At 40.4% G+C, this 23,552-nt stretch overlaps 1 protein-coding gene and 1 pseudogene across 2 annotated transcripts in view; one reads left to right on the forward strand and one right to left on the reverse strand.

The window, feature by feature from the left end:
- The window catches only part of Map3k7cl (MAP3K7 C-terminal like), a 76,245-nt gene extending 61,510 nt beyond the window's left edge, over positions 1–14,735 (reverse strand). For both annotated transcript variants that reach the window (XM_029564913.1, XM_008836023.3), the window contains exon 1: positions 14,666–14,735. In XM_029564913.1, coding sequence (XP_029420773.1) covers positions 14,666–14,707 — 42 coding nt within the window. In that variant the 5' untranslated portion in view covers positions 14,708–14,735. The remainder of the gene's footprint in view (positions 1–14,665) is intronic.
- On the forward strand, positions 5,849–6,096 carry LOC108491007 (annotated as a pseudogene).
- Positions 14,736–23,552: the final 8,817 nt, after the last annotated feature.

A 23,552-nucleotide genomic window follows, 5' to 3' on the forward strand; every position in this document is an offset into this window, starting at 1 on the left:
CTTGAATGTTTTGAGCATTTGAAAATAATTGGACAATGGTGTTGTTAGATCATTTAAAATACATTAGATCAACAGAATGCAAAGACAAACTGAAAGAAAAAATTTGCAAAATGCACATCATACATAGGGCCCAAATCCAAAATATACAAAGAAATCTTAAAACAACAATAAGAAAATAATTCAGTCCTCAAATGAGCAAGAGTTCTGAGCAGGTACTTCATCAACAAATATGAATAGGTAACAAGTAAAACTATGGCAAAACGATCAACTCTCTATGTCATTAGAGACACAAATTAAAACAACGATGTTGGCTATATACCTGTTCGAGTGGCCAGCATCCAAAGTAAAATGTTGGTGAAGATGGAGAAAAAAGAACCCCCCTTTGCTGTTAGTGGGAATACAAAATAGTATGTGCACTTTAGAATACGCTTTGATCGCTTCTTACTAAACTAAACACACACTGACCACGTAGACTAACAATCTCCCTCTTAGCTCAGGTGGACTGAAAGCATCTATCCACATAAAAACCTGTACACATATAGCAGCTTTATTACCATTTCCAAAACTTGGAAACAACCAAAATATTTTTCAAAAGACAAAAAGAATACCTTCTTCCAAGGCTCAGGGATCATTGCAGAAGGGGGTGCAGAAAGATTGTGAGAGCTGGAGGTGGTGGGTGAATACAATAAAACCATGTTTTCCAGTCAAACAATACAACTATCCATACTAACCCACAGTACTTGGGATAGCATGTAAAAGACTTCTACAAACTCAAACCAGACAAAAACCCAGCATGAAAGGGGGAGATTGGCAGGAAGCCCCAGTCCTAACTGAGGAATTAGTATCGGCAATTGATAGTTTCTGGGAGGGGGAAAATCGGCTTTCTTTGCAGTGTCATGCTAGGTAGGTTGATATGACTCTGGGGGATGGACCCACACCCAATAGCATTTGAAAAACACAAATTAGACTCAATAGGTTTGTTTAGTTGTTTGTTTGTTTGTTTGTTTGTTTGGTCTTTTTGAGACAGGGTCTCCCTGTAGCCCCAGCTGGCCTGAACTCACTATGTAGACCAGGCTGGCCTTGAACTCACAGAGATCTGCCTGCCTCTGCCTCTGCCTCCCGAGTGCTGGAATTAAAGGCATGTGCTACCATGCTTGGCTCTAGACTCAATAAGTTTTAAAACTATAATAATATAGGATATCAAGTGAGTGGGAAGTAAGGAGGCAGGGGTGGACCTGAGTGGAAAAAGGGTCAGGGGTCTGAATATGACCAAATTTTCAGAGAATCAACAAAAATATTAAAAAGATAAAATTTAAAAAGATAAAAAGTTGGGTGTGGTGGTGCATTCCTTTAATCCCAGGACTGGGGAGGCAGAGGCAGGCAGATCTCTGTAAGTTCAAGGCCAACCTGGTCTACATAGTGAGTTCTAGGCTAGCTGGGGCTACAGGGAGACCCTATCTCCAAAAGTTAAAAGAGAGAGAGAGAGAGAGAGAGAGAGAGAGAGAGAGAGAGAGAGATTACACAAACTAGAATGTGTGCATATAATGGAATATTATTCAGGGATAAAAAGGAATGAGCTATCAAGCCACAAAAAAGACAAGGAGGAGGAACTGAGTACTGGCTGCTCTTACAGAGGACCCAGGTTTGATTCCCAGCACCCACATGGCGGGTAACAACCATGCATAACTCCAGTTCCAGGGGAATCTAATGCCTTCTTCTGATCTCTGCAGGCATTACATGACACAGGTACACTTACATACATGCAGGCAATACACTCATACACATAAAATAAAAATAATAAAATATTAGAAAAAAGATATGGAGGAACCTTAGTGCACATTGTGATAGATGCTATTAGGTAAGAGTGGATACTGTAATGGTAGACACAGGTCTTTACACATTGGCCACGTCCACGGAATGTTCAGTAGGAAGAGTGGGCCCCTATTTCGTTAATAATAAAGTATCAGTATAGGTTCATTAGTTGTAACAAATGCACTCCACTAATGCAAGAGTTTGATAGTTGGGGAAATTAGGAGTAGGATTGGATGAGGAAATATAACAGAGCTCTGTATTTTTCACTCATTTTTTTTCTGTGAATCTAAAATTGCTTAAAATATTAAGTAAGAGGATTTAGCAGGTTTTCTTGATCAAGTGACGAGCATGCTGATTTGTTATGGCCTGCATAACCATAAAGCTGTAAATTCATATAGTTATGACATTCACATATAAGCCAATTTTTATTTTATGTATATAAATGTTTTGCTGGCATGTATGTAAGTACACCACATGCATGCAGTGGCCATGGAGGCCAGAAGAAAAGGAAGATTCCCTAAAAGTGGAGTTACAGACAGTTGTTAACCACCATGTGGTGCTGGGAACTAAAATCCAGGTCCTCTGCAAGAACAGCCAATTCTTAACAGCTGAGCCGTATCTCTAACCCAAATGAATTTTTTTCAGAAATAATTATGACTCATGTTTGTTATGATTAATACTGTATTATATAATGCATTGTAATTTATCAGATGCATTACTTATCCACTGTGGTATTTCCATAACCCAGACAGTCCTGTAGAATGATCATGGTCAGTATAGCCATCTTTATTTGACAGCTGAGCAAAGTGAGGCTTAGAAAATTCAAGTAATAGGCTAAAGGACAAAGGGTCATCATAGAGAAAAGGATTCAGATATGATGCAGGCTTGCCAATTTTTAGTTCTTGCTATTTCCATTATATCGGGATGTTCCCTGTACTAAAGATTCAATGAGTTTTTTTAAGTTAAGAATAATGCTGACTTTCAGCTTTGGGTTGGAGGACACAAAGGAATAACTTTGTTTAATGGTTCAACATCCAGGCTCACATAATATTATATCATATTTATCATGATACTGAAATTCAACCTCAAGAAAATCAAAGTTGTTCATCTTACATGTGTTGAATAGAGGTTTGAACACTTAGTGTCTTGAATGTCAAATGCTATCCAAAGGCTCATAAGCTGAAGACTTTGCCAGCTGCCCACAGCACTACTGGGAGGTGGTGAACCTTCAAGGGGTTGAATCCCATTGAAGGAATTATGTGATTGGGGGCATCCATTGCATTTCTAACTCCTCTTACTCTATGCTTACTGGATGCATCACACACCCCATGCTATATTGCCACTTCACAGATCCAAAGTCAATAGGCCCAAGTGACCATGGGCTGAAGCCTCTGAGCCAAACCACATCTTTCAGTCTTATAAGTTGACTTTCTCAGGTCCTTTGTCACAACAATAGAAAGCTAATACAGTACTGTGCCTTCACTAGACCCCACACTAGTTCCCTGCCCCACCAAGTCTACCTCCAGAAAAAGTTTATGGTGATGCTGATGTTGCTAAAACAATCAGTAACTGCAAGCATCTGGCTGCCAGTGGAACTGACAGTTCAGGATGGAAAAGCCCAGATTGAGTTAGCACCTTCTCTGATGTGACAGATGTATGTTAAGCACATGGAACTCTCCTTCTATGATAATGTAAATAGTACCTGACAGATGCAGCATCTCTGTATCCCAGAGAACTGTGAAGAACCATTTCAATGATCCTGGGTGTTTCCCAGAGCATGAGCTGTAACACTGACGGCCACATCCTCTTGACATCAAAGATGGTATCAAGAGAGATATGTAGCAGTTGCTACAAAGGAAACAATTTCAGTAAAGGATAATTTGACAAAAATGGGTAACAAACAAGAAAATGTCTAAATAGTATAAATGTATAAATGTATAAATATGATCTCTTTAAACCAGTTGTGTGGAAACCTTTCATAACCATAATTAATGTTTACCAACTCTTCTGCTGCCTTAAGAAGAACGATGCATTTCTGGACTCTATCCAAGCACTTTCAAGAGAGCAACAAATAGGAAACCCAAGTGAAATCCTTTCCCACAACTCAAATCCAAAACAAATATGTGGGATTTTAAGAATGCAATAGCATTATAGCAATTCAACCCTGTAAGGATATATGTGTGCATGAAAATACTAATGCGTTGCCGGTATGCTTCTGGATGGAACCAACACTCACAATTTTTATTTTATTCTTTTCAACCATAAAAGTTTCACTGTTTGTGCTAGTCAGCTTTCCATATCCATGATAAAACACTTGAGAGAAACAAACTCAAAGGAAGAATGGTTTGTTTGTCTCATGGCTTCAGGGACTTCAGTCCATAGTCGCTTAGTCCCATTGCTTGGGGCCTGTGGTAGCACCATACATCAAGGTAGGAGCATGTAATAGAGAAGACTGTTCCCTTCATAGCAACCGGAAACAAAGAGAAAGAGAAAGGAGCTGGGCTTCTAGAATCCTCTTTAAATACATGCCCCAAGAGACCTAACTTCCTACCAAAAGACTCCATCTCTGGAAGATTTCACAGCCCCCAAATAGTGCCCCAGGATGTGAACCCAGGGTGTAACACATGGGTCTTTTGGGAATACCTCAGACCCAAATTATAGTACTGCTATGTGAGAAATTATTTTAATAGTATCCAAAGGGAGCCGGGCGTGGTGGCACACGCCTGTAGTCCCAGCACTTGAGAGGCAGAGGCAGGCAGATCTCTGTGAGTTCAAGGCCAGCCTGGTCTACAGAGTGAGTTCCAGGACAGCTGGGGCTACAAGGAAACCCTGCTTCAAAAAGACAAAAAAAAACAAAACTAAACCAAAGGGATTTCACATATGGTCTTGCTACTCAATTATGGCTTAATATGCTCATAGTATGGACTATTATAATAATTTTGTGATATAAATTTCTCAACACAATAAAAGCCTTGTATTTTCCAGAGTGGTGTTTCCCAATTTTGCCTGGTTACTAGGTTTATGATTTTCAAAGATACTCATTTCCAAACTGTCATAGTAACTCAGTAGGGTTGGGAAGATACAGAGTTCTGTAAATATAAAAGTGAAATTCTGGTGACTATGCATGGCATTTAGAGAATGGGTTATAAAACATTTTCACTAACACTTTAAAAGTAGTTCTGTGTTACAATGTAATATACACAACATGCAGACTCCAATAGCGAAATATTTCATGAAGATGAAGTAGTTAGCCTTCCTATACAAGTAGGGGCTCAACAGACTTTTCCTATAAAAGGCCACTATAAAGGGCTACTATGAGGGTTCCAACACCCTCTTCTGGCCTCTGTGGACACCAGGCATGCACACATATACATAAATTTAGAAGATAACTAAATCTTTTTAAAAAGCACTATTGTGTTCTGTGTCACAGCTACTTCTAACAGCTACACAAAAGCAGACAGAGGAATGTGAACACATAGACTCCAAGTTTATTGATGAAAACAGGAAACAATTATGTGTGCCTGTGTTCAATAAAACTTTATTCACAAAAATAGACAACAGTAAGGATTTGGTCCATAGACAATAGTTTTTCAACTCCTACCTCTCGTGTTAACCCAATTTGAACACACAATGGATAACAAGTCCAAGTCGCAGCTCCACCCACAGTATCATATGGCATGGGCAGAGTCCTCTTGGAAAAAAACAACTTCTCTGTTTCCCCCATGCTCAGTCCCTCTCTTCTATTCCTCTGCCCTAATTTCACCTCCCTGCCCCAAATCTAATATCGGGGACTGAAGAGATGGCTCAGTGGTTAAAAGCACTGGCTGCTTTTGCAGTGGACCTGGGTTTGGTTCCCAGCATCCACAGGTGGCTAACAACCATCTGTAACTTTAGTTCCTGGGGATCCAACACCCTCTTCTGGCCTCTACTAGCATTGCAAGCATGTGGTGCACTTACATACATGCAGGCAAAGCATTCATACATATAAAGTAAAAATACAAATTAAAAAAAAATCTAATAGCAGCTCACGTTGACCATGGCCAAGCTGGGTAAAGCAGAAAAAGCAGAGTTGCAGCACCTGGTGGCCACGGAGCAGCAGAAGGCGCTGTTCACGGCACAGGTCCATCATTTCATGGAACTATGTTGAGATAAATGTGTGGAAAAGCCAGGAAATCGACTAGACTCCCGCACTGAAAACTGTCTAGCTGAGTGGACTGCTTCATTGACACTGCTCTTGCCATCACTGGCTGCTTTGCTCAGACTGTACAGAAAGGAGGCCAGTAGGTCATCTCTCAGAAGAATGACAGAAGATGCAAAGACTTATCACTAAGCAGATTGGATGGCCAGTGGAGAAAGGGTTGTCAAACCAGAGTCCAGATAGCACTAGGCAGTTACCAAGTCTGTTGGCACTAAAAAGTAGATCAAATGTTCAAAAAGTGAATTTTATTTATTTGGAATCCAATCATTCCAGGTTGTACCATGTTGCGGGTGTCCTGGGGCCCTCTGGGCAGGGGGAGAGTTGGCACAGAGTCACCACGAGTCAGGTGAGAAGCAGGCAGTGCTAGCAGCTGCAGACTCATTCACTGCGGATATAGGGCTCCCTTATATCCCCCCTCCTGGTGTCCCATTGGTCCATTGATAGGTGGTGTCTGTTCCTCATTGGCTCTCTGTATCAGGCCATTTTCGCAACAGCCGTCTCTATGTCTTTTGGCAGACACAGGTTTGCCTCAGCCGGATGTTTTACCAAGCTTGCTGCGGGCATGCTCTGACTGCCCAGGCTGCACTTCCTCCCACAGTATCACACCAGTTATTCAATAAATGTGAAGTCTCAAAAAAAAAAAAAAATCTAATGTCAGGTTTTCCCAGGCATGAAATCCAAAGACAAAACTATTTATTGACCTTACTTTTCTATAAGGCATTCTGTTTGAGCCAAACACAAGTGAATAAATACTACCTCCTATTGGTTTATGGATCTGCATGTGTGAGTAGTGAATTAGAAAGTATGGTTGGAGGTTGGTGAGATAGCTCAGTGGGTAAAGGCACCTGTCATCAAGTCTTACAACCTGTGTTCTATCCCAGGGACCCACATGGGAGAAAGAGAGAACCTAACCTTGAAAGTTGTCCCCTAACCGCTGTTCATACATCATAACACTTGTGGGAGTACACACATGCACACACACGCACACACACGTACGCACACACACACACACACACACACACACCATATTAATTAATTAGCTGTAAATAAAAATAAAAAGAATGTGTGTTTGGTCAGGACCTGATGCATGTAGTGAGTGTCTCTTGAGTCACTGTTCTTCAGACTGACCTCTCCTCCTGCCCCTGCCCACAGTAAAGCCTCAAGTCAGAGTCCCCAGGTCCCTGAGTCTCCTCCCACTTCTCTCTTGCAGTGATGCTGTGCTCCTTTGCAGGCTGGTTTGTCATGATAACTCAGTGACAATCCAGAATGCAAACATAATCACTGAAAAGCAAAAATAAGACACTACTCTCTGGGAAGTTTTCATTTTATTTACTTTATTTTATTTTATTTTTATCTTTTTGAGACAGGGTCTCCCTGTAGCTCCAGCTGTCCTGGAACTCACTATGTAGACCAGGCTGGCCTTGAACTCACAGAGATCCACCTGCCTCTACTTCCTGAGTGCTGGGATTAAAGGTGTGTGCCACCATACCTGGCTATTTTTTTATAGTAAATAAATATTTTATTTATTATTTTTAATTTTGTGTTATGCCTCCATGTAGGTAAGTGCACCTGTGTCGTGCAATGCCCACAGAGGACAGAAGAGGCTGTCAGATCCCCTGTTACTGGAGTTACAGACAGTTGTTAGCTGCCATGTGGGTGCTGGGATTCAAACCTAGGTCTTCTCCAAGAACAGTCAGTGTTCTTAACCGCTGAGCCATCTCTCTAGCCCCCTTTTATTTTTTTTAATGATGTGCAAAAAAAAGTGTACATTTATAGTGTAAGAATTTCTGATCAAATCCTTTACTGCCTTCATTGTGAAGTAGACTAAAAACTGATTCTATTGATCCAAGTGCACTTGAAACTTAAGTTAGCAGGGTAATCAACTTTATATCATTTTCCCCCTAAAGTCTAAGAGAAGAATGAGGGAAGTTAGAACCATTGAACTACTCACTGGTTTCTCCTTTATGACCCATGTAGACCCCTTATTAAAAGAGACAGTTACATCTACTGGATGTTCTGATAGGGGAAAGAGAGAAGTTGGAAAACTGTGGCTTGTGAGCCAAATCTGGGCTGCCCTCTGTTTGTGTAAAGTTTTATTGGAACACAGCCATGTGCATTCATGCTCACTGAAGTCATTTCCCACTGAAGTCGGAGCTAATGCACAACACTTAAGAATCTGGCTGTCAGGTCCCTATTTGACTGTTTACCTAGAAGTCCAGTTAAATTAATCAAATAATTTAAGCTTCAATTTACCCAGGTACAAAAGGGGGAAAATTATAATACCAAACTTATGATTATGAAGAGGAAAAGAGTTAATATGAATATCTATACAAGAGTGCCAGAAAGTAATAAAGATGATTTCTAAGAAGTCATTACTTTAAGGGGGTAGAAATATAGGAAAGCCCACAAGTGCTATGAGAGTTAGGTATGAGTTATAACTCTACCTTCAAAACCAGTGTGACAGAGAAATGGAGCTGGAACTGGGCTGGAACCATCTTCCCTACTGGCTAGCTTTCACAGTGCCAAAGGTACTAGGCAGGCTATTGGGAAAGAAAAGGCATCAGTGATCTCACTCATCTGTGAATCTTACAAATTACAAAGCCAATTTACCAGGCAAGAGGTGCCCACTGGTACAATAGTGGCACAACTGCAATGGGACAACCAACCACATTCTGCTTGGATTTGAGGCTCACTCTACAAGGATTCATGTCTAGTAATGTAAACCTCTCAAAAACCCAATGTCTGAGCAGGCCTTGGGTCCTGGATTAGGGGAACTTCCTACTATTGTTTAGCTAAATTGATCTGGTACCAAATGGCCTTCTGAGTATTTACATTTACACCCATACAGAAATGCTGCTCTCAGTCTCAATCAGAGAAGCTTCTCTCTCCAATGAATGGTTGTAAATGCAGACTCACAACTGGCCAAAGTGCCAAGTATAAGTGATGGTTGTGTGTTCAGCCCAAACAGGACATTTATGCCACCCCCTCTAAGTAACATCAAAGAAGAAGGGTCAGAAAGAATGTAAAAGCCAGAAGACTGGGAGAAGGGCTGTGACATGTTGTTTTCTGGGCATGGTCTGGGCAGTGTAATCATAATTTCACAGCAGCTAATGCTGCCTTTAGTTGGCCGTATAAGACTGGGCCTGTCAACATTCATCATGCATGGATCAGCAAGGGGCTCAAAGGGGACCCTACCCTCCCTGCTGAACTATTAGCCACTGATGGATCTGGGGGAGGGTTAGCTGTTGTCTTCAGTTGAGTACCCACTGAGGAGCCCATGAGGTTTCCATAGTGACACAGATGGCCCTGGTTAGACTCAGTGGATTACAAAACAAAATGAAAAGACATGGATGTGGGAAAGGGAGGCGGGGATGCTAACAGTGAAAGGGAGATAAAAGAGGGTTGAAGGGTTAGGGTAATCAGAATAACTATATACAGCATGAAACTGTCAAAGAGCAAATGTGACCAAAGCTATTATTAAAAAAGAATAGAGGGCATATGTGAAAGAAACTCTCATTGACTACAGCTAAACTATCGTAATTATTCATCCCTTGCTCTAAATTGAAGGTAGACATAGATAATAGGCAAATTGGGTGGACTCCAATACAATTTTATTTGGAAAAACAGTAAATAAATTTGTATAGCTGTATCCCAGTAAAACTGTGTTTTGAGGCACTAAAATTAGAATTGCTTATCATTTCCCAATGTAACTAGTTATTCTCCCTTTGATGTTTTTGATATTAAAATTATAAAAACCATTTCTAGTTCCTGGGCCACACCAAAACAGTCGGTGGGCCAGATGTTACCAGAGGTACTCAGTCTAGGCAAAATTAAGCCTCCAAGCAGGCATTCAATAAATCAGCATTCTCCTAACCAATAAAATAATGTTTTGCTTTTGGCTTTTTATCTAGAAACTTAAAAGGCTTTATTCTATCCAACTTCTTCATTTGTCGCTGTGTGAATCTGACACCTGTACTCCTTTGTTATTACAACTTAGACATCATGCCCTTGGAGAGAAAATGAAATTCCTTTGGCACTCTTAATTTATAGGAAAATCATATTTACATTATATATTCCAACATGTTTCCCAATAATATATCCTAGAAAGAATAATGAAACTAAATTTTAAATTTTGTTACTATAGTATAGGTAGATTTATTTTTCTTAATGCTATTCTATGGAAAGCCTGGATTTCTTATCATCTATAAAGATCCCAATGGGTACCCCAAAAGGCAGTAGCATTCCTTCTTTAACATTACCAAATAATAAAATCACAGGAAACTACCACCAAAACAGTAATTCTCCAGCATCATTATTTTCCAAACAGCATTCAAACCTTCATTTGTCTCATACCTAAAATCGTCTTCTCAATTCATGTCTTTTTTTAAAATTTTATTTATTATTTTTATTTTATGTGTATGAGTATATCACCTGCATGTATGTGGGTGCATCCGTGTTGTGCAATGCCATGGAGGTCAGAAGAGGGCTTCAAATTCCCCTGGAACTGGAGTTAAGGACAATTGGTAGCCGCCATGTGGGTGCCGGGAATTGAACCCAGGTCCTCTGCAAGAGCAGTCAGTACTCTTAACTGCTGAGCCATCTCTGCAGCCCCATTTTTAAAAATTTACATTCCTTTTATGTTATTGGAATTTCCTAGAGTTAATAATTATCTCAGTTCTTTCATTTGTTTATTTATTTCAGAACTTAAAAATAAATTTGGGACTGGAGAGATGGCAGCCCGGCCTCATGTCTTATTTTTAAGTGAAAACCAAAAGTAGTAAGTTGCTATGTCTCTTAAATTCTTAAAGGTTATAGTTACCCCCCACTTCCTTTTGTATTTTTCATCCATTTATATGTTTTAAAAACCTGACAGTTTCTTATAGCTATATCTGTGTTTTCTTTTTATCTTACTTATTAATGGGCAACTGGATAGAGAAACCTGAGCACCTTCTGCTGTGAACTTTTTAAGACTACTTTGTGGGCAGTGAACATTATTCATTTGAAAGGATTCTAATTCTGATTCTAATTTTGACAATGTTTTTTTCATATTTTGTAATTTATTTTGATTTTCATAGAAAGGAAATATATAGAACAACTTGAATTTCATTATTTTTTTTAATTTTATTTATTTTATTTTTTTATGTGTATGTGTGTATTGCCTGTAGGTAAGTGCACCCTTGTCATGCAATGACTGTGGAGGTTAGAAGAGGCTGTTGGGTCCCCTGGGACTGGAGTGACGGACAGTTGTTACCTGCCATATGGGTGCTGAGGTTCGAATCCGGGTCTTCTGCAAGAACAACCAGTGTTCTTAACCACTGAGCCATCTCTCCAGCCACATCACCCACCCCCACTCATGGCTTGGGGACTATTGTGGAAGAGGGGTGGAAAGATTTTAAGAGTCAGGGTTGGTTCATGAATATAGGGAAGCAGAGGCTTTCAGACCACTGGAAGCTTGCACATATGTACTTGCAGCAATGATGATGATTTTTTTCAAGTGTAAGTGTAAGCATACGATGGCAGAAAATCTTTCAGAACTCTTAGAAAATGAAGTCTATAATTTAAATACAAACAAGACAGCACATTTAAAATAGAATTAAACAGAACAGGATGCAGTCTCTAAATGAAACAAATGTGCAAAGCATGAACATGGGACAGGTGGAGCTGCTTTTTTGGCTTTTTGAGACAGGGCCACCCTATGTAGCCCCAGTTGGCCTGAAACTTGCTATTTAAAAAGAATGGCCTTGGTTTCACAGTGATCTGCATGCCTTTCTCCTCAGTGCTGGAGTTAAACGTGTGTGCCACCCGGCCTGAGTTTGGGGTTTAACATTAAGGACTTTGATCCATTTTTAAATTGATTTTGAACAAGGTAAAACATACAACCCTAATTACATTCTTCTGCAGGTGGATATCAGTTTTGCCAACACCATTTGTTGAATAGACTATCTTTTATCCAGTGGACGTTTTTGCATCCTTTGTCAGGAATTAGGTGGTTTTTGCTTTGTCAGTTTATTTCCAGGCCCTCTCTTCTGCTCCATTGGTCTACCTGTCTGTTTTTATGCCAGTACCAGGCTGTCTTCATCACTATATCTCTGTAGGATAATTTGAGGTTGGGTATTGGGATACCTTCAGCTGTATTCTTATTCCTTAGGATTGCTTTGGCTATTTGTGGTCTTCTGTGGTTCCATATAAATTCTTGGACTGTTTTTTATAAATCTGTGAACTATGACGTTGGAATTTTGATAGATACTGTATTAAATCTGTGGATTAATTTTGGTTGACTTTTCTTACCACATGAACATAAGCCTCTTAAAATCAGAGGCTTAGCTGTATTCTTATGGCCTTTTGAGACATTTCTTAAATGAGCCTCATTTTAAAGTTTATATTGTTAGTGGAAATTAAGGAAACCCATTGAACTGTTTCTAAAGACCCTCCCCACTTAGGGTAAATCTTCCCACATCAACTAACTTAATCTATAAACTCTCTCACAGGAATACACAAAGATTTGTCTCCAAAGTTTCCAATAAACATAACTATTACAATAGCCCACTGTCTTTTGGGTATTGTATTTTTACATTGAAATTTTCCTGTTTCTGAGGCTGGAGAGATGGTTTAGTAGTTAAGACCACTGGCTGCTCTTTCAGAGCACCCACATGGCAACTAACAATTGTCTGTAACTCCCTACCTACATGCAGGTAATACACTCATATACACAAAACAAAAATAATACATTTTTAAAAATTAAAAAAGAAACCTTCCTATTTCAAGAAAGAACAAAATACTGACCAAACCTCCCAGGTGACGGAAGGGAAAGGAAAAAAAGTTAGATATGAATGATTCATTTCTTATTTCTGAATGGTTTTTGACCAAGTTAATATGACCAATGGGTATCTTTTGACCCATAAAACTAGTAAATCCAAGGAGGTTCTAGTTCCATAAGCAGATTTATCTAATGGTAAAAATGATATAATCAGGAAACTGACTTACTCTACCTTTTAAGAAAGCTTTCTACTATGTTAATTCCATTCTCAGATGAAATTTCCCCCACAAGGTGCCTTCTACATGTCTACACATACCCTACTAGATTTATAGAAATGGGAAAAGAAGTGCTTTTTTCCTGAGTATTTTTGTGTACAACAACTTGAGTGTTGTTTCCTTCATGATGAATAGCAGGGAAACTGCTTTATCGGATGAGACTTATGCCATGGGTCCATAAACAAAATTGAGTAGGAAAAGAATTATTCTTCCAATTGGCAGATTGATGTTGGAAAAGAAGGGAGGGAAGGAAGAAAGGAGTGAAGGAAAGGAAGGATGAGGAGGGGAATGAGGGAAAAAATTCAAAAGTTCTAGGCTAGTGTCTTCATGCATAGAGTATGCCAGTATCTCATGAAAGACCCTCGCTTCAAGGCAATGGTGAGAAACCATGCATTCAGGTAAATACTATACGCCAGATATCCAGCTAACTCTGTTAATACACATGATATTTAATGTGCAAGACAGTCCTTTAACATTCCTGTTTTATAAAGGAACAGAGGGTTAGGATGTTTAAGCGATTTTTCCCAATGTTCTGTAACTCAAATATTATACTCAATTTCTTGTAAAAAACAAAACAAAACAAAAAAACAACACATCAAAATCCCTTTAAAGGCTGAAATTGCCTTTGAATGAGACATTTTCCTATTGCCAGGGCAAGTGCCTCAAGAAGATATTTCTTTTTCATTTATTGCTTTTTATTTGTTTTATTTGTTTTGATTACCTGCATGTATATTGTTATGTATATAGTGCCCACAGAGGTGGGAAGAAAATGACAAAGCCACTGTATGGATGCTAGGAATTGAACCCAGGTACTCTGGAAGCACTGAACGTGCTCTTAACCTCTGGGCCACCTAGCCAGCCCCTAGAAGCTATGTCTTAATGAAGAAGAAATGCAAAATCTGAAGACTACAAAGAAGTTTATTTGAACAACTTAATATCAGTGGATACAAATCTGACCATCTTCTCCAGTGAATTGAATAAGAGTTATTTATTGCACAAAGATTTACTATGAAGTCCTTATAAATCATCAGAGAAACACAGGCTATTGAACTACAACAGACTCTTAATTCTTCAGGAACTGTAGCTTAGAGAGCAAAAGGGAAGAAAATTAGCATTAGATGTCCACACTTTGGAAGAGATTCCAGTAGTATCGCCATCCTCAACTTGATTTTAGGATGTACAGACACACCTCTGAGCACTACTTCTGAATGCAGAAGAGAGCCTGAGAAGGAAAGACTCTGTAACATTTCAATCTGAAAGGAAGTTAGGAAAAGTTTCTAATTTCTTTGAATTTTTTTTTTTTTTTACGTACAGGATTTCCTCTCCTTTTACTGCTACACAGAATCTCATTAATTCTTCTGTAAATACACTACATAACACCTGATCGATAACTTCTTCATCATCTAAACCCCTACCTGGAGCCTTCTCTGGTTTACTTTCCTTGTGTTTGTGGAAACGAAGCCACTGAGAGAATTTGGGAGTTTAACAAAGGACAAATTAATTTAGATATACATTTTCTATCCATATGCTTGCATAATCATCTCAGTAGAGTCCAGAGTATGCCGCTGGCCATTCCCATGAAGAAATGGCATGTAGGATCATCCCCATTACCCACTGACTCACCTGATATGGCATGCAAACGTGGAGAAGCAGGTCCCCGGTCATCTCTTGGTATTAACATGTCCTAGAGGGCATGGATCATTTTGTAGCCTTTCTATCAAATAGTATGTTATAAGCTTCTTGTTCTATAAACCAACACCCACAGTCCTCTTCTTAAAGGGATGTCCAAGTAAAAATGAAAGCATAAACATTTTCTAGTTCCAAAACCCTACTAAAATAGTAAAGTTTTTGTCGTTTTGTTTTATTTGTTTTCTGTTTGGTTTGGACTTGTTTTTAGGCATAATTCCAGAAGGATGAAGAAGATGAGAAAAGAGATGATAAGAACAAAATTATTCCAGTGGGAATTTATGTGGAAGAGTGTAAGAAGTGATTTAGTAGGCCAGAGACAGCTGGACCAATTTAAACTGGATGAACGCTAAGAATCCATCAACATATATTACACTACAAAAACACCCAAAGCTTTAGAATCGGTGCCTTCAAGGGCTTCTGAAAGTGAAAGTAAAGAGATAAAATTAATATTGGTTGGAAGTTTGCTCAAGAAGCAATCAAATGGAGATGTAGATTACAATGGGATACTGCACACACACACACACACACACACACACGAATGACTACAATGAAAAAAAATGGCTTCAACAATAGTGTGCCTCAAGTATATTGAACATTTGGAAGCTTCATACATGATTGCACAAATGGAAAATGGCTATAACCACCTTGGAAAAAAAATCTGAGTTTCTTTTAGAGGGAAACATTTAGCTGTCTAAGAGCTATATTCTTTTTAATATTTTATTTATTATTTTTATGTGTATTCATGTGTTGCCTGCATGTATGTAAGTGCACCCATGCTGTACAATGCCTGCAGCTGACAGAAGAGGGCGTCAGATCCCCTGGAACTGGAGTTACCGACAGTTGTTATCAGCCATGTGGGTGCTGGGATTCAAGCCCTGGTCTTCTGCAAGAACAGTCAATGTTCTTAACCGCTGAGCCATCTCTTCAGCCCTCTAAGAGCTATATTCTATCTTTCATTTTCACCCAAAACATATTTTTTAAAAAGATATGCACAAAAATTCATAATAGGTTTATTTATCATAATCCTTATTCCAGTTTACTTTTGGTTGTGATAAACACCATGACCAAAAGAGCTTGGGGAGGAAAGGCTTTATTTCATCTTACTCTTTCAAAGCACAGAAGTAAAGACAGGAACTCAAGGCAGGAACTTGGAGACTGAAGCTGAGGCAGAGGCCACTGAGGAACGCAGCTTGCTGGCTTGCTCCCCTGGCCTGTGCTCAGCCTGTTTTCTTTTTTATTGAGTTTTTGTGCATGTCATATAATATATCTTGATCGTATTTGAACCCCCTCCTCTATCTGCACTCCCTCATTGTCCCCTTGCCAGATTTCATAAATTCTGTCATATATGTTGAGGCCTAGCAAGTCAAGTTTGTGTCCCCAGATGTCCCTCAGTGTGAGTTCATCCACTAGAGCCTTGGTCAACCTATGTAAAGTCACTCCCTTAAAAAAGACCTACTCTCCCCCACCCAGCAGTGATCAGCTGCCAATAGTTCTTTGGCTAAGGTTGGGGCCCTTTGCCTATTTTCCCTGTTTTATGTGGGGTTTTTTGTCTGGTTTGGGTTGCATGGGTCTTGTGCATGTTGTCACCACCGCTGTAAGCTTGCATGAGAAAGTTCCCAGCTGCCTAGAAAATTCTGTTTCCTTGTGGTCATCCACCACTCCTGGCTCTTAGAGTCTTTCTTCCTCCTCTTCTACAATGGTCCCTGAACCCTGGATGGCAGAAGTTCAATATAAGAGTCCTATCCAGGGACTTGTACTCTACAGTCTCTTATTTTCTATATTTTGACCAGTTGTGACTTTCTGTGTTAATAATCCTCTGCTGCATAAGGAAGCTTTGTTGGTGAAAGTTGAGAGATGCACTAGTATTCTCTCTGACCACTGTTCCACTATGCTCCCTGAGCCTTAGGTGTTCAGCCTGCTTTCTTACATAACTCAGGACAATCTGCCCAGGAGTGGCACTGCCCACAGTGTGCTAGGCACTCCCAAATTACTAGGTAATCAAGAAAATGTTCCCAGACATGCCCACAGGACAACCTGATGGAGGAAATTCCTCAACTGAGGTACCCTTTGCCCAGTTGTCTTTAGTTTGTGTGGAATTAACAAAAAACAACCAGTACAATTGGCCCCTTGTCGGCCTGACACACAAACACATCATTATTAAATCATAACCTTTCCTTTCTTGTGTATCCCCAAGATCTCATGTTACTATCATAATATAAACACAGTACATTTTTATTTATTCTTTTTATGTGTATGAGTATATTGCCTGCATGTATGTAAGTGCACCCATGTTATGCAATACCTGCAGAGGTCAGAAAGGAGTGTCAGAGTCCCCTGGGACTGGTGTTAATAGACAGTCGTTAGCTACCATGTGGGCACTATGAATTGAACCCCAGTTCTCTGCAAGAGCAGCCAGTGCTCTTAACCACTGAGACAGCTCTCCAATCTCCATAATACAACTTTAAAGTCCCTCAGTCTTTAAAAAGTTGAAACACTTTAAAAGTTCAATGTCTCTTTAATATCAAAAGTTCTTAACTGTGGGCTCTGGTAAAATCAAAACTACATTATATGCTTTCTTAGTTCAAAAGGGAAGAACCAGGGCATAGTTACAATCAAATTAAAGCAAAACCAAAGTCCAGCAGTGTAGCTAGATATCCAAATCTGGGATTCACTCATCTGATCTTCTGGGCTTCAAAGGGGTTGGGCAGCTCCACTTCTCTGGTTCTACTATCTACAGCACACACAGCTTGTCTCCCAGACTCAGACCAGCTCCATTCCACACCTGCCACTGTCCTTTTTGTTCATCCCCCAGTCCTGGCATCTTCAATATGCTGGAGTCTCCACTGCAAATGAGGTTGCACCTTCCCCAATGACCTGTCTTGGCCTCTTCAGGGACTCCAGCCCTGCCATGTGATGCCAAACCTCAGCTTCTCTCCATGACCCCTTCAATCTTGGAGTTTCCACAGCAACTGGGGCTGTACCTTCATAAATAACCTCTCCTGACCTCTCACAGTGCCAAGCCTCAACTTCTCCCCATGATTCTGTCATTTCTGAAACTTCCATGCTGCCAAAGCCTGTACCACATGGGCTATGCTTGCACATTATTTCCCAAGTTCTGCTGCCAGTTTGATGAACAGCCTTTGCCAGCCCCCCGCCCCCCCCCCGGACCACAGCTTCTGTGTGCTGAGCCTGAGGAAATAATCCCCAGAAGATTTCACTTCAATGATACTAGTCTTTTATTATCACAACTCATTTTCAGCCCCAGTTAGTATCAATTGTCCTAGTAAAGCAAAGGTTTCACTTCAGTGGTGCTGGTCTCTTGCTAATCACTACTGATTCTTCACCCCAGGTGGACCAGAAACCACAAATTCTTAATTCAAATATATCACACAGCCCAACAGAGCCTTTGAGAGACTCTCAAGCTTCCCTCTGAAACAAGCCATGTCACCATGGTCTGCATTTCTCTCAGCACTCTTACCTTCCAAGCTTCCACAAAACAGTTCGGTAAGCTCTCAGCACTCAACGGATTTTTCAGCCCAACATTCCAAATACTTCCATAATCTTTCCCAAAACAACATGGTCAGGTCTGGGACGGCAATATCACATTCTCTGGTACCAATTTCTGTTCTAGTTAGCTTTCTGGTACTGTAATAAAACCAACTCGGGGGTGGGGGGGTTCATCTAACACTTCCAAGGCACAGTCCATTTTTGAGGGAAATAAGGCAGTACCTCAAGGTAGGAACCAAGAAGCAGGAGGTGAAGCAGAGATTAAGAAGGAACACTGCTTACTGGCTTCTTTCTCTGGCATGTGCTCAGCCTGCTTTCTCATACAACACAGGACAACTTGCCCAGGAGTGGCACTGCCCAGTGTGGGGGGCCCTCCTACATCACTCAATAATCAAGAAATACTCCCAGATATGCCCACAGGCCAATCTGATAGAGAAAATACTTCAGTTGTGGTTCCCTCCTCCCGGGTTTGTGTCAAGTGAAAAAAAATTAACCAGCGTGATTCCACATTGGAAATGCTCCATGTATTTATCAATAGGAAAACAGAAAAGTGTGGTGTATTCATGTAGTAGAATACAGTCCACCAATGAAACAGAACCAGCTATCCACATGTGCAAACATGGATGAACCTCAAAAGCAGTTTTAGTTTGTTTTGTGAAACTTTTCATGGAAGAATTATACCATATGATTTCATTTATGTGAAATTCTAAAGCAAGCGAGCAAATGAATTAATTTTGACTGCCTCTAGGGAGTAGCGTGAGGGTTGCCTGGGAGAGGACATTAAAGTACTTTCTCATGTGATGGTAATGGTCTGAATCATGGTGATTTTGGGAACACAGACCCATGCATTTGTCAAAATTCAGAAAATATCCATGTAGATGTATGCATTTTGTTGTATGTAAATTTTGTACTAAAAGAAACTATATTGAATTCTAGTTAATGAAATGCACATTTACGTATTTAAGAAGTGTCCTAATTCTTGTGGTTTACCTTTAAATGCATTAAAAAATGAGACAGCTTAATATAGCATAAAGAGATGGATAAATGGAGAGGTATGTGATAAAATAAGGATGAAAAATAATTATAGAATTTAGGAGGTAAGTATATCGGCATTTCCTATAAAACTTCTTGTAGGGCTGGAAAGATGGCTCCATGGTTAAGAGCACAAGCTGCTCTTGCAGAAGACCAGCACCTACACGGTGGTTAACAACTATCTGTAGTTCTAGTTCCAGGGGAATCAGATGCCCTCTTCTGACCTCCATGGGCACTGCACTACACAGGTGCACTTACATGCATGCAGGCAGTACACTCATAAACAAAAATAAAATAAAATAAATATTTTAAAAAATTCTTCCTGTGAACTTTAGGGACCATAGGACTTTTGAAATCTGTCTTAAGGGGCATAAGACGATGGGACCAAGGGGCAGAAAGTTATGACTTAAGGGGCTGGAGAGATGGCTCAGCAGTTAAGAGCACTGGCTGATCTTGCAAAGGACCCAGGTCTGAATCCCAGCACCCACATGGCAGCTAACAACTGTCTGTAAATCCAGTTCCAGGGGAATAGAATGCCCTCTTCTGATATCTGCAGGCATCGCATGACATGGGTGCTCTTACATACATACAGGCAATATACTCATAAAATAAAAATCAATCAATAAAAAATAAAGTTATGAAGCAAGACATGGTGGCATACACCTTTAATCCCAACACTCAGGAGGCAGAAGCAGGCAAATCCCTATGAGTTCAGGCCAGCCTGGTCTACATAGTGAGTTCCAGGCCAGCTGGAGCTACAGAAAAAAAAAAAAAAAAGATGAAGAAAGTTATGCCTTAAAAGACATATATTTGGGGGCTGGAGAGACGGCTCAGCAGTTGAGAACACTGGTTGTTCTTGCAGAGGACCCCAGTTCGAATCCCAGCACCCACATGGCAGCTAACAACTGTCCTTAACTCCAGTTCCAGGGGATCTGACAGCCTCTTCTGACCTCTGCTGGCATTGCACAACACAGGTGCACTTACCTACACACAGGCAATACATGCATGCACATAAAATAATAAATATTTTTTAAAATGGTACGTTTGGGTGTCAAGTTGACAATGACTGGACTTGTGGTGACTTATTTTTAATATCAACTTGACAGGGTCTAGAATCATAATCACCTTAGAGACAAATCTTTGGGCATGTCTATCTATAAAAGATTATCTAGATTAGGGAGCTGGGTGTGGTGGTGCATGCCTTTAGTCCCAGCACTTAGGAGGCATAGGCAGGCAGATCTTTGTGAGTTCAAGACCAGCCTGGTCTACATAGCAAGTTCCAGGCCAGCTGGGGTTATAGGAAGACCCTGTCTCAAAACAAAAAAACAAAAAACAACAAAAGATTATCTAGATTAGGGACTGGAGAGATGGCTCAGAGGTTAAGAGCACTGGCTGTTCTTGTAGAGGAGCTGAGTTCAATTCCCAGCACCCACATGGTGGCTAACAACCGTCCATTAACTCCAGTTCCAGGGTATCTGACGCCCTCTTCTGACCTTTACGGGCATTGCAGGACATGGGTGCACTTACATACATGCAGGCAATACACTCATACACATAAAATAAAAATAATAAATAAAATAGTTGTTCTTAAAGATTATCTAGATTAGGTTAATTAAGGTGTGAAGACCCACTCTTAATGTGGGAGACGACTTTGTAAAGTACTTGCCACATAAGCATGAGTACTTGAGTTTTTCCAGAACGTACATAAAAAGCCAGGATGGTGGCATGCTGGGGAGGTGAAGACAGGAGGATCCCTGGGACTTGCTGGCCAGCTAGCCTAGCCTAGTCAGCAAGCCTCAGGTTAGGAAAAGAGATCCTGTCTCAAAAAATAAGACAGAGAATAATAGAGGAAAGAGACCTGATGTCAACCTCTGGTCTCCGCATGTACACAAACGTACACATACACACACAAAAACACACACACACACACACACACACACACACACACATTCCTTCTCAATAACAAAGAAAAGCAGGTATTACCAACCAAGTCTTGGGGTTAAGACAATTTTTTTATCATACTCCATTCACTTTTTTCAGAAAGTCACTGGGATAAACCAGAAAAGAACAAGCCTAAGACACAGGAAACAGCAAGCTCCCAGCACAAGTGACACTTCAGGTGACAGAAGAGTGATCCTGTGTGCCAGGAGGAGAGAGCCACCTGTCCCCAGACCCCACAGAAGCGGGTCTGATGATCATAGGAATGGCCACATTGGGAAGAGGAAATGCTTAGACTACCTGACTGTGATTATGTTGAGAAGAGATTTAGACAACAGGCAAGGACTTTTAGGGTTGAATTATGATGGATACATGGAATTTAAAAATCAAATGAACAGCAACAGCAACAAAAGTAGACACCTCCCCCCCCCCCCGGGGGCAGGGCTGAAAGACTGTGTAACTGCAGTTGACTATTTGCCTCAGCTGTGAGTAGCATTTACATAGGCTTAAAATGTAAACACTGAAAATTGACCTAAGCAGGCTGAAGCCTGATGGGTCTCTTAGTAACAAATATTGATGAACTGTTTGAGTGTTTAACATACAGTAAAATTATACTATTAAAAATACAGGTAGCATGGAAGTTTATATGTGCATATGAAAGCTTTGGAGTACCAGGAAAACAGAGTCAACTCTTTATTTTCTGTGGTGGAAGACAACAATGGCCCAGACTAAACAGGGCAAGAAACAGTCATGTAAACACATCTCATAGAGGTGAGAGATAAAGACCAACACAATCAATCCCCTGTGAAGTAATCACCTATGAAACTCAGAAGAGATGGACAGAGGAGGATTGACACCCAGTGTGTTTTGTAGCAAATCCAGATGAATTGCTGGACTCTACATACATGCATACAAAATTAGATAAAAATTAAAATACTCAAAGATTCATATCTTGGACTGGGGAGATTGTTCAATCATTAAAGTGTTCGCCTTACAAACATGAGGACTTGAATTTAATACCCAGAACCCACACGCATACACACAAAAAGCCCACTGGACATGATGGTGCATGCTTGTAATCCCAACACTGAGGACACAGAGACAAGTGCACCCCTGGGGCTCACTGGCCATCCAGTATAGCCTACCAGCAAGTTCCAGGTCAATGAGAGACTCTCCCTCAAAAAATAGGTGGACAGGGCCTGAGGAATGTCAGCCAAGGTCAACCTCCACATGCAGGCACGCGCGCACACACACACACACACACACACACACACACACCTATGTACACACACAAGCCCCTCACTGCTGTCTCCTTCTCTGTGAGCTATCCCAACCTTGTCCTCCCAAAGGCTTCTGTTCATTCTGAGCTAAAGCACTCAGCACATCCTATGGCTTCCATGCCCTGCAGATTTACCACCCAGCCCACAGTGAGTATAGTCACTTCTGTGGATGACATCATTCTTGAATAGTGTCACAAAGACCAGTGACATAGAGTGATCAACCAAATGAGAGGCTGCTGATGCAACCATGTTTTCCTGTTCATAGTGGTAGTGATATTTTCTTGATGATATCAGAGTCAAACTTATCAATTTGATTACCAATTCAAATATACTCAGCATCTTCAGGGCAAGGTCAAAAGTAAAATCCCATGCATGAGGATGTAGGGAGGCGTGAACACCTTAGCAATTTACTAAGGAGTTAATAAGTCATTAATATGAAATACAGAGATCGGTTTCTTATATTGCATCAAACCATTTTGCCTCAGTTCTGTCTCTTACTCGTTTAGTTCTGTGGAGATTATCACCTAGCATCTCTTGAGCACTGCTTCTCTATTGGAAGAGAGATATCTAAAAAGTGATAGTGTTTCTTACAATTCTAAGTTCTTTAGTTTTAAGAGACAGAGTTAAGGAGCTGGAGAGATGGCTCAGCAGTTAAAAGCACTGATTGCTTTTTGCAGAGGACCTGGGTTCACAGTTCCCAGAACCCACACGGCAGCTAACAACCATCTGTAACTCCAGTACCAGGGGATCTGATGCCATCTTCTGCCTTCCAAGGGCACTGCATGACATGGGTGCATGTATATACATTCAGGAAATACAACTCATACACATAAAAAATAATAAAAATTATAAATAAAATATTGATTGCTTTTTGCAGAGGACCTGGGTTCACAGTTCCCAGAACCCACACGGCAGCTAACAACCATCTGTAACTCCAGTACCAGGGGATCTGATGCCATCTTCTGCCTTCCAAGGGCACTGCATGACATGGGTGCATGTATATACATTCAGGAAATACAACTCATACACATAAAAAATAATAAAAATTATAAATAAAATATTAA

This window comes from Nannospalax galili, unplaced genomic scaffold (genome assembly GCF_000622305.1).
Source record: "Nannospalax galili isolate Female #2095 unplaced genomic scaffold, S.galili_v1.0 scaffold136, whole genome shotgun sequence".
NCBI lineage: Eukaryota > Metazoa > Chordata > Mammalia > Rodentia > Spalacidae > Nannospalax > Nannospalax galili.